Source organism: Hypoxylon trugodes (assembly GCF_022578975.1).
Source record: "Hypoxylon trugodes strain CBS 135444 unplaced genomic scaffold F4822scaffold_4, whole genome shotgun sequence".
Classification (NCBI taxonomy): domain Eukaryota; kingdom Fungi; phylum Ascomycota; class Sordariomycetes; order Xylariales; family Hypoxylaceae; genus Hypoxylon; species Hypoxylon trugodes.
The window spans coordinates 2,950,311-2,961,466 of NW_026250019.1; the positions used below are offsets into that span (position 1 = coordinate 2,950,311).

The 11,156-nt window shown below is 49.0% G+C and overlaps 4 protein-coding genes across 4 annotated transcripts; 2 read left to right on the forward strand and 2 right to left on the reverse strand.

Moving 5' to 3' along the window:
* The first annotated feature begins 114 nt into the window (after positions 1-114).
* Positions 115-1,169, forward strand: F4822DRAFT_225017 (mitochondrial ribosomal protein L37-domain-containing protein). Its single transcript, XM_051454059.1, has 2 exons — positions 115-593; positions 658-1,169. Exons 1-2 carry the CDS (start codon positions 185-187, stop codon positions 912-914), a joined length of 666 nt encoding a protein of 221 aa, XP_051315902.1. The 5' UTR covers positions 115-184; the 3' UTR covers positions 915-1,169.
* Positions 1,140-3,300, reverse strand: F4822DRAFT_400947 (TAFII55 protein conserved region-domain-containing protein). Its single transcript, XM_051457897.1, has one exon. The coding sequence runs from the start codon at positions 3,000-3,002 to the stop codon at positions 1,425-1,427; it is 1,578 nt and encodes a 525-aa protein (XP_051315903.1). The 5' UTR covers positions 3,003-3,300; the 3' UTR covers positions 1,140-1,424.
* Positions 3,301-3,612: 312 nt separating this feature from the next.
* On the forward strand, positions 3,613-5,395 carry F4822DRAFT_400949 (uncharacterized protein). The gene is made up of 2 exons (XM_051457898.1): positions 3,613-4,589; positions 4,645-5,395. The coding sequence occupies exons 1-2, from the start codon at positions 4,118-4,120 to the stop codon at positions 4,896-4,898; spliced, it is 726 nt and encodes a 241-aa protein (XP_051315904.1). The 5' UTR covers positions 3,613-4,117; the 3' UTR covers positions 4,899-5,395.
* A 642-nt stretch (positions 5,396-6,037) lies between these two features.
* Positions 6,038-10,157, reverse strand: F4822DRAFT_225043 (uncharacterized protein). The gene is made up of 2 exons (XM_051454060.1): positions 9,870-10,157; positions 6,038-9,793 (listed from the first exon to the last, which is right to left on the reverse strand). The coding sequence occupies exons 1-2, from the start codon at positions 10,034-10,036 to the stop codon at positions 6,238-6,240; spliced, it is 3,723 nt and encodes a 1,240-aa protein (XP_051315905.1). The 5' UTR covers positions 10,037-10,157; the 3' UTR covers positions 6,038-6,237.
* Between the last annotated feature and the right edge of the window lie 999 nt (positions 10,158-11,156).

Sequence of the window (11,156 nt, forward strand, 5' to 3'; positions counted from 1 at the left end):
AACGTAGAGTCGCTAGCTGAGTGCTGAGGCTTTAGTCTTATAGTGGATTACAGCGGTCTTAATTGGCAAATAGGCATCGGCGAAATCCCACCCAAAGCTCCGACCGGCCTATACAAAATTTCTGGAGCTTCAAATCTAATCTACAACCACCAAAAGTCCCATCACCAACCCATAAACGCCCACCATGATCTGCCCGCGATGTCTCCAACGAGCCTCAACGGCGCTCAGCTCACGCAGGATACCACAAATATCAGCCTCTATACCATTAAGACCTCGTAACGGAAGCGCCACCCTACGGCCATTCTCAAGCACCATCACACGACGAACTTCCTCACCCGCACCCACACCACCATCCACACCCGCAAGCGAATCCCCCGTATTCAAAACCCCCCTCTCTGACGTCCCCTCCTCGGACAAACCCAAACTCTCAGCATGCGCCCAGGGCACCGTCTTAACCGGTCTAAACTACTTCAAGAACCGCAACGACCCCGTCGCACTCGCCGACGACGCCTACCCAGAGTGGCTATGGAAATGCACAGACGTCCTCAAGAAAACAGACGAAGAAGCTGACAACGAAGCCGGTGATGAATTCTGTAAGCCCCCATTTCCCACTCTCTCCCTCTTTATATCCCCAACAATTGACTAACCCCACCACAGCAAAATCGCGAAAACAGCGTCGTCTAGCCGCAAAACGGCAACGAGCCACCGAAGCCCGTCTCCTAGCCGAAGGCAACCTCGAAGCCCTCGCGCCCAAGATCCCTCTACAACAGCAAAGTATCAACTTACCCAGCAACGAGGAGGGTACAGTGGAGGGCGCCATTGCAGCTGCGAAGGCGAGAGAAGAATTGCGCGCGGCTATGCGCAGGGAGCGGAAGGCTAAGATTAAGGAGACTAATTACTTGAAGAGCATGTAAAATATCCAGGTATGGTGTACTTGGCTGTTAAAATACTACTACGCCTATCTCAAAAGGCCCGGTGTGAGTTTAGCTGAGGTCAGTGGGATTATGCTTGGGGGAGCAGGGCGTAGTAACGCTGGATATCATATAGCTCTACTACTTGAGATGTACCATATGCAACTAGACCTGTATACAAGCCAAATATGTTAAAAAGTGGTAGCCTCTTACTATACTGTCCTACAGTATCACATTAAAAGCCGTAAATATCATCATTAATCTGCATAAACGCAATAACCAACAGATAACATCATTTTTCAGCAATTTATTTTCAAGTCTCGCTATATTCTATTGGGGTATCATCACCAATCCTCGTCCAACGGCCTCCATACCGCTCGCAGTTTTCGCGAGGGAGGCGCGATAAAAATGCCGTAATAGTTGCAAAAGCAAACTCCAAACTCCAAGGCCGGTATGATTTCCGCTTATGACTTGTGCCCCTTGATTCCTGTCTCACGCTATGTGGATGCGTCCTTAATCCTCATCAACCAAACCCAATGCGGCTTTCTTGACCGCAATCTCCTTCTCTAAGTTCTCCTTCGTACTGATTATACGTTTCTTTAGGATAGGTGCTGTAACCTCAGACATTTGACGAAGGGTATCGTCAAGTGATCGTTGAAGATGCTCGATCTCATCAAGCTTCTCTTTACGTTCTCGCTCGGCCACGAGTTGTTCCTCGTCAACATCCTCCTCTTCCTCGTCATCGTCGTCATCTTCCTCTTCCTCATCCTCATCTTCTTCGGACACGACCTCTTCCGCTGCAGGCGCGGGGGTATTGGCATCAACAGCCATAGGGGTTGGTGCCTCCGTCTGCACAGCCGGCGTGGCGGCAGCGACAGATTCCTCCTGTTGCGGTCCTTCCTCAGCGAGCTCTGCCTCCATGGCAGCCAATACCTCGGCATCATCCTCGGCATCCTCCACATCCTCCACCTGGGCATCCATCTGATCTCCAAAGTAATCATCGGCTTCACCTTCAGCGTCTTCCTCTTCCTCCTCAGTATCTGCAAAGCCGTCCTCGTCTTGTAGGAAATCAACGGTTGATTCAAGCGCAGCCGCATCATCTTCAAGTAGCTTCGTGACCTGTGCCGCGCTGCTTTGCCATTGCTTCTCTGAAATCGTCTTTCTAAAGCGTCGATGAACAGCGTCATGCATCGGGGGGGTAAGACCATGGGGCCACTTGAAGTCGTCCTTGGTGACCATGTGCGGAAGTGCGATTGTCTTTGCCTCGTTCTCATTTTTAACCTCTGCGAAACAAAGAAGCATCTCAGAAACATCGGAGTTTTTCATCATATTTTTACGGTCCCAGGTCTTCATTGCTTCGGTAATAGTGGGTAGATGAACGAGAACAGCTGCGTAGTGACGACCATCAATAGTTACCATTGCGCGACGTTGCTTCGAGTCGAGAAATTGGACGCCAAAATCCGCACCTCCGTTCTGTTTAGTAAGGCCAACGATACCGTCGGCCAATGCCTTCCTAAGGAATTCCGTTGGTTCGCCGGGCATAACGCGTAAAATGAAAGTGTGTTCGCGGACAGGGTCGGTCTCTCGGTCGCTCGCCTCGGAATCGTACGCCTCGCCAGGTAAGTGCTCAATAGGCTCACCTCTCGGCTTAAACTTAATAGAGCTAATAGGTGTACCCGGATTCTTATGCGGGCCGATGGGTGTGCCTGGAGTCTTGAGCTTTATGGCTTTGCTAGGTCGCTTCGATTCCTGGCGAGAGACTGATAAGGGTTGGTCTTCATCGCTGTCGTAGTGGCGCTTCTTCGATTCGATTACTTTGGCTGTTGGTTTCGACATTCTACCGGCTTTAGACTTGGTGCCTCCAGGGGTCGGGGCAGCAGACGCCGGAGCCGGTGTGCTAGGTTGGCTGCTAAGCTTGATTTTAATCTTGCGATTCTCTCCGGAGGGTGTAGGTGTTCCGACGTCGCCGCTAAAGGAAGATTGTCGCGATCCAGTATTCAACTTAAGAATTGGTCGCGGATTCTCCGATGGCGGCGGCATACTTTGAGCCGTGTCGATTTTGAGCGTCGGCTTGACGTTGATTGATGACATGGTGAAAAAGACTCGAAGATCAGTGGTTGAATGGTGAGTAAGGATGGTGAGTGAAAGTGTAGGAGAAAAGAACGCGGTGGGGGACGAATAAAAAGGACGAAGGGACGAAGAGATGCTCGGTGACCTCTCAAAAGAGGTCAAGGCGCTTCTCTATTGAAATTAAAGTTGCTCAATTGAAGTCAAAATCATTCCAAATAGGCCACTATGAGTAAGTTCAGTCGGTACGATTTTAGAACTTTCGCAGACAATTGGAAGCGTGAAGGTATTAAAGTTGACAAGATCAGACAGAGGTCTAGGAACTTAAGAGTTGAACCTTGCTGAGAGGTTATGCGACAAACCTTATCGATAGGTCTGTGCTGATATTTTAGGTAGGTACCTACAAGGTTATGTAGCGCTCAATTTACTGGATCAGCGCGTGTACCTAAGGTAGCTGGAGGGGATCGCGGTATGTGGGGTAGTAGCGATTAGTGGGTGTTGCAGGTGCGAATTACCAAGGTACCTACTATCCGTAGCGTACATTCATACATAACCCTGGAGGTACTTTGCTACATGTGGGGCATTATAATAGCCCCACTTTCCAGCTCTAAGCTTTGTTCTGTTCAAACCTCCAGGTGATTTTCAACTTCCACGTGAAATTAACCCGAGAATAGTGCCAATTCTACTCAGCACGCATGACGTAAGACTAGCAGTCTTCTATCAACTAGTGCCCTCGTTTAATTGATCAGGTGGGCTTGGGACAAGTAGAAGTACTCGATGTTATCACCTAATTAACCTGCGACGTTTCGATCTCTCGACTCAATATCGTCAAACCCGAAATACACTGTACATGAATTTGTCGGATTGACTGAGTATCACGCCGATCCTCGCTCCGTCGCAACCAGCCTACGTACCTTTATATAAATACGCGGTCCTTCTTTCTACACGTACAACATACCTAATCGATGATACCCGGATTTCCAGAACCGTGTTTTAAAATCGGCTCCGCCTCGTTTACGATACGCCTTCCAACAACCGCGTTCTCCAATCGGGTGCGATCGAATTAACCTACGGGGCCTACTTTGAAGTCTCCCGCATAAATACAAACCTCGAGTTGAAAAATACAGCGAAAAACTACGATGGCCCCGTACGCGCACCAGACTCCAAGCACACATGCGAACCCCGACGAACTTTTCCATGCTCTCCTCCGACCTGCCATTCTACAGATCCTCCGTGCGCAAGGCTACTATTCATCCACACCACAAGTAGCTGACGCCGTCACCGAACTCGCAGCACGATACATGGTGACAGTTGCGGAACGTGCGGTACATCAGGCTGGAATTAATGATGAGACGGGTGCGCCAGCTATACCGGACTTAGTCGACGTGCGCCTTGCCCTCGATCATTGTGGCGCATTTATGCCCGAGCGCGATTTCGCAAGCCAGTTGATAACCAGGGAAGAGGACACCAGAGGTGTGGACGATTTCATCCGCTGGGCTACTGGCAAGAAAAATCAAAAGATACGGAAAGTCGCGGCCCTAGATAAACCAACCGTTGCTGAAGTCGGAGTCGAAGGAGTCGAAGAGCAACGTGAGACAGACTATCTTAGTGGTATGTCCGAGTCCCTCCATCCCTTCTTACGATTATGCTAACACAGGTTTCACAGCTCTAAAGCGCAAACATAATAAGACGGACCAAGACTCTAAATGGGCGGGTACGATCTTAGGCCAAGGCATCACTACCAATGCTGAAGTTAGCGCAGAGGAAGATAGCATTCTCGCTTGGAATCGAAAGCGACACGAAGCCGCAGAACATCCACCCCAGCCGGAAACAGTCGACGTCGAGTCGAGACCACCTAGCTCGGGTCTCAGCTCGTTAGCCGACGAGGATATGGCAATGATGGATATGGATTTCTCGTGATCTCATGAAGAAAGAAAGACTACCTAGACTAGGAAGGAAAAGGGAACTACCGAAGCGAAGACGCTGGTTTGGGCCGCAGCCTACATTTCGACTCTGGCATATTGGTTTCTCTGTTCCCACGATATACCCCACCAATGCGATGTGGTACAGAGACGGGTTTCGGAGCGTTTGTTGTGTTTCTTTTGCATAGCCACGGCGTTTGATCCATGGATATGGATTGTTTGAGAGGATAAATTTGGCAGGCGTTATCACGATGCCGATGGATGGAAGAGAAAAGGATATACTAGCTTTTCCCGGCAATGTTTTGCACGTGTGAGCTTTTTTACAGCTTGTGCTTTACAGCGAATCGGTTCCAGCAAACCACATACATGTGGAGTAGTACAGAAGAGTGCGATATACCGATATCGCTTCTAATACAGATGTGGAACAAGCACATAATTCTAGCCTACTATGAATGTGAAAATACACGGAATAGATCTGCCTATCTAAACCTCGAAAGATCTCGAACCAATTATGTCCCCAGATTTATGCACCTAGACTTCAGCAGATCTGGTAGGAATCTCAATCCACAGCCCCCAGATTTTCTTCTCGTAATCCTTCAAAAACGCCCCCTTCTTAAGGGTCCTTCCTAGTCGAGTAGGTCAAGCAAAAATCGTCTAATTCCTTAGCCTACTAACATCGTAAACCGAGCAACGAGAGATCATTATTAAGAGGCGCGTAAACGAGGCCATGTCTGTTTGTCAGCGTTAGATAAGACGAATACTTTTTCGCGTTTCGAAGGTGTATGGCGGTAGTGTTGGGATCGGCTGTTACGTGCTTGGAACATAACGTAAAGAGCAAGTCATCAAGAGTAATTGGCGGTGGCATTGAAGCGACTCTGATTATCAAGATTCAATTTAGATTAAACAGCTTCAAGACGCATGCGTTGAGGATACTCTAGACTGAAATCCGTTGAAGCCAATATGTATCGGTTTTAGATAAAATACCGGTAGATTTTGTTGGACAACGTCCAAGATAGTGGTCTAGATAGCTGTAATACATGTACCAACCTGCGACGAGCAGTATCCTATATATCTCCGTCTCCAATGCTTAAACAGTAAAAGGTATTGGTATCATACAAAACGTACAACTCGTTATTCTTCAGGAAAACCAAAATTCGAGTGAATGCATACGCTGCCTAACATCCACCACGATAATACTCCTTCCTTCTCCTTAAATCCTAGATGCTATGAAAACTTCGGGGTATTAGTCCAAGATTAAAAACCAAACATAGATGATGTTAAATAGATTCAAAATCATGTTGTGCGCCACATATATGCAACCTACACCCACACCTTTTCTACATCACGATGCACTTTCTGTCTTTATTTTGACCTCTAGGGGCCAGTGATGCCCAAGTCACATCTGTCCAAGGTTCATCTTTCTTTTGTTTCTTCTTTCGTCCCGTCCACCCTCGAAGTTTCGCATCTTGTATATTTTTCAATGCTCCTCTTCGTGCACGACTTTGCCGACGGTTTAGACTAGTATGGTGGCGCAGTGGCGTTGATGGAAGTTGTGAAGAGGGAGGCCCTGGTGGATAGATATGAGGGGGGCCGTTTGAAGCACTAGAAATGGTTTCGAGACGCTCGACAGTAGGCCGCAACAGGTGAGCTCCTGATACTGGTCGAGGATGGCGTGGCACTGGCGCATGCAATATTGTCTCCGTAAGTGACCTACCCATCTCGGGCTGACCGGGTGCATCGAAAGCACCAGTTACACCAGTTGGTGTGCTTATGATAAGTGGCTGCTCTGGGCCCGGTGGCGGTGGTGATTGTTGCGCTTCTGGGATCCCACTATATCGTCGAGAATCTCGATTTTGGCTTCGACTACCCACAGGTACACGCGGGAATTGGAAGCTACCTGATGCGGGCCTCGGCGCACCGGTGCTGTCTTGTCTTCTATGCAATCGTGCCAATTGATCCGGGTGAGGAGCTGGTGGTAAAGAGGCAGTGATGATATCCTCGTTGTTTTGGTTCGATGCGGGCGCGGAACGGGGATATCCGTTCAGTGAAGCCAACGAACCAGAATCGGATTGTGGGGGAGCCGGAGCTCTTGGCCAAGTCTGGGCGTTCGGAAGTCTACCGACTACTGGGCTAGAGCCACTTTGCCCACTGTTCCACCTCTCCAGATTCGCTACTGGTAGTGGTGGAACAGTAGGATCAAATGCGTATGGGTTAGCTGAACCTGGGCGCGAACTCTCCATGAACGGATGCGATCTTGACGATGTTGGTGTAAATTCCGGTCCTGCTGACTGCACTCCAATAGATTGCGGGTACGGGCTAGGCCGTTCTGGAGTTACGTTTGCCATAGCCGGACCCTCAGATACGTGCGAGCTTGTAGCTCGAGAAGGCGTTCCGACCGGGGATACATCGTAAATATCATCGACATCATCCTGTGCTGGACGGTCGTGTTGCGGGAAAAATTGTCTAGATACAGGCCTATGCGACCACTCCCCAGTTGGTACAGCAGATCTGGTGACATTGACAGCGCTATGTGCAGCCCTGTGTTGCGAGAAATGAGGATTCCAAGACATACGAGATGCCCCTTCTCCTTGGAAAGGAGATGTCTGAAGACGTGGCAATTCTGGGCGGCTGGAATTTGAACCGCGAGTTGTATGTCTATGGTGTAGAGGGATAGCTGGGACAGGTGGGATAGACGTTGGAAGAGGCGGCACAGGCGGAATTGACGATGGTAGAGGTGGAACGGGAGGAATAGAAGACGGAAGAGGAGGAACCGGGGGGATGTGATCTCTATTGTTTGTCAAGAGTCCAACACCAGGAATTGCTGAGTGGCGCATGAAGGCGGGCAAATCGCCAGGATCTTCCTTCGTATACGGAGGTGGGGGAGGTACCCAATTGTCGGCATCACTCTCGTGGGGATGCTCCGCCCTTCCGTCAGCACGCCTATACTCAACTCGACCAGCCGCAGCGGGTTGTGGATTCCGACGCCGATTAACGGCCGCAGCCGTTGCAGCACGTCGTAACGTTGGTCCAGATCGTGGGTTGGCGTGAGCATATGGGGCATCAAGCGCTTCCTGAGCTTCCTCCAAAGAGACGTCTTCCGTTTCTTCGAGCGCCGGACGAGAACCACGACGTGCCGTAGCCATCGGTCGTGGCACCAGCGGATCTTCCATCTCGTCAACATGAGACGTTGATGGCCGAAGTAGAGCATCGACTTGACGTGATGTAGATGCCGCTATCGACATCATACTATTACGGCTCATATTGTTACCCCTCCGCTGCGTCCTTCGTCTGACAATAGCAACCTCCGTATCGATATCACGATGCTCTTCTTCCAAGACTTCAGGCTCCTCCGAGCCAACTTCGATAGTTATTTCTTTCTCTTCACCGTCTTCTAGACCGTAATCAAAATCGAGGATGGTAACCCTACCGCCATCCACAAAATCGATGCCATCTTCCTCAGTTACGAGTTTAGGAGGCATAACACCTCGAGCAGCAATAACTAGACGTTCCTTCAAGGACGTATCACCAAAGCCAGAAACCCACTTCACAGTACTAACACCAGACATCTGCGCAACCTTACGTCCGCTCACAAAAGTATTTCGAAGCTTATCGCAGAGGATTTGCCATTGGGGAACTCGACTGTCGCTTGTCTCCTGCACTCGCGCAGAGGATCGAGCCGATATTCCGCTATTCATTCGTTGTAGCGAAGGCGTTCCACTCGGATCCAACATTGTATGGGTATTCTCTGGTACGGCTTCCAAATCTTCGGGTACTCCATACAACCAAACATCGTTCCCGTCGAACCCTGCAGATACGAGGTCTCCCTGATAATTAGCGGCAGGTAAGGTGCAGGGCAACAGAGGTCCAGGCGAAGGGGAACTAGGACAGGGACCAGTGAAATATGTCGTTCCGTTACGAAGATCGTCGATCCGCACAGCACGGAATGTCTCAAAACTTCTATCGTAAGTAAACGTCCATGTGGCTTCCATCGAGGTTGATTCTTGCAATAGCACAGCATGACTACAGTCTCGACTCGTATTCGGGAAGAGAATAGAAGTCGTCCATAGCGCACTGATGTTATTCTCCTCAGACATTTGATTCCCAGGATCGTAGTATGGCGCAGTTAAAATAACGGTATTAGGTGTATGCGACGTTGTCGTTGTCCCCAGTAATTGTGTTCCATCACAGGAGAAGGCAAGAGAATCAACGCCATCGCATTTGACGGCTCTCCTATCCGTGGGCAGGGCCCCGGGGCTTATTGAGGACACTTCGATGCCGCCTTCGTATGCAGCAGCTAGAACACTTCCACAAGGGGACAGAGCAATAGCGCGGGGTGAGTTATCCAAGATGAGTGATTGTAATCGGCGAGGTGGAACCTTGCTTAAATCGTATAAATCAATCTGCATATCAGTAGACAAGACTGCTAGAAGACTAGCATCGTCTAGAACGCATGCAGCTGCTGGGCGGCGCAATATCTTAAACTCGCGCTTCACAGCCAGCTCCGGTTCCCTGATATCTAAAACGAATATTCGAGACGAGTTATATGCGAGAATATGATGACCTTTAGGTGAAGGGCTAAATTGCATTCCTTCACCACCAGGGGCAGAAGACGAGCCGATACAATTCGAAATGAGTTTTATCGTGGTGGTTCGTGGTCGCAAGTATGCTTCGAACAAGTTTCGCTTCACCTCGCGGGCAAATAAGCGCTGTAGCTTCGGAAGGTTATCCTCGTCATCCGCACCCGCACCGGGAACACTCGAGTGGCTAGCACCGTAAGATTCACATAGTAGGAGATGATGCGCGTAGAGATGAGCTTGGTGGGAAACGCGTCTCCATTTCGAATTTAGTAGGACGAGAGATGCGAACGAGTTAGGATCGGTTAATTGAAGGATTCTACACAACAGACCATATGTTAATCATTCACATATCATTATAGGAGAACGAAGTCAGCAGTAATAAAACTACTCACTGCTCGATGATCTCGTCGGGGAGTTTGTCAAAAGCTGAAGGTGAATGCTTCTCGCTGGGCGAAGTTGGTTTCTCGTCCATCACGGCCGGCTTCTCGTCGGATGTAATCGTCTTTTCCTCCATCGCAATCGGCTCTTCGTCCATATTGGATGGTTGGGTTGCAGACATAATAGATAGCTAGTAAGTGGGTTTCTTCTTTAAAAGCTACCTAGGTAGGTAGTGGCGCCAAGCTTAGCAAGGTAAGAATCGACTACCTCACGATATCTCGAAATAGTGTTATGCCATAATTCATTGGAGGTCTAATTCCCATAGCTGCATCATTTCGAACGTCAGGGAAAAAAAGGAGAACGGGATAACCGAGATTCTATGTAAGGCGCTTTACTCTCGGATCGCACAGTGTCGGACAAGTTCTAGTATATCGAGCGGGGAGCCAATAAAAAGAGAAGGGAAACAATGTGATAAAAGAAAAAAAAACGGAGGTGACGCGGCAGATTGACGCTGGGGTAGGACAGTGGTATTGTATAACGCAGCGAAATAGTGGAATAATCCTTTTGATAGGGGGCAATTATGTACCTAGGTCGTAGGGGGGTAGGGGCAACTTGGGGCTGAGTAGCAATTGGTCGGGCCCTGGTAGTCAGCTTCAATCCCAGCCATGGGTTAGGCAGGATCAGTGTTAATATAGTGGGTTAGGCTGCTATTACGACCTAGCCAGACCTAGGTACCTAGGTACTTCCAAGGTTGCTTGCTATGTACCGCTGCAGGTAGCCTTATGTATTTCTCGACTACCTGCATTTACCTAATTTAGACGGTTGCGCCGGTACTCCGCCCGAGGTCGCCAGCGGGTCCCCCGTTTATTTAAGCCTAAATCCAGCTGAAACTACCGTACAGTAGTACGAGGCGCGTATACAAGAACGAATGTATGTACCTACCTGAATTAGCTACATGAGTACATATTAGAAACAGATATAGATACCAGCATTAAACGTCCCATATATGGGATAACGAGAGTCCATGTTGGTACCTAGGCAGTATACTAGATTCCTTCGATTACGGTACTTTCAAACAGAAACAAAATCCAGGCTGCCTTCAACTTTGAGGAATAGAAAAATAATGCCGTATACAAACAGAATGTCTCGGAAAGGTACATGTTCTAGCCAAATTTGACGATACACACATATGCAGGCAATTATATACATGTGTAAATTTGCCTGATATGTGCATATACCTACTACATACAATATGATAGCCGATACATGTATGTCACCTGTGGGTTCTCTCTCCACAACGG

Coding starts and splice junctions, on each gene's coding strand:
- F4822DRAFT_225017 (XM_051454059.1), top strand. CDS start 185: ATGATCTGCCCGCGATGTCTCCAACGAGCCTCAACGGCGCTCAGCTCA. Junction 594..657: donor CGAAGCCGGTGATGAATTCT/GTAAGCCCCCAT, acceptor ACCCCACCACAG/CAAAATCGCGAAAACAGCGT.
- F4822DRAFT_400947 (XM_051457897.1), bottom strand. CDS start 3,002: ATGTCATCAATCAACGTCAAGCCGACGCTCAAAATCGACACGGCTCAA.
- F4822DRAFT_400949 (XM_051457898.1), top strand. CDS start 4,118: ATGGCCCCGTACGCGCACCAGACTCCAAGCACACATGCGAACCCCGAC. Junction 4,590..4,644: donor TGAGACAGACTATCTTAGTG/GTATGTCCGAGT, acceptor CAGGTTTCACAG/CTCTAAAGCGCAAACATAAT.
- F4822DRAFT_225043 (XM_051454060.1), bottom strand. CDS start 10,036: ATGTCTGCAACCCAACCATCCAATATGGACGAAGAGCCGATTGCGATG. Junction 9,794..9,869: donor CCCGACGAGATCATCGAGCA/GTGAGTAGTTTT, acceptor TCTGTTGTGTAG/AATCCTTCAATTAACCGATC.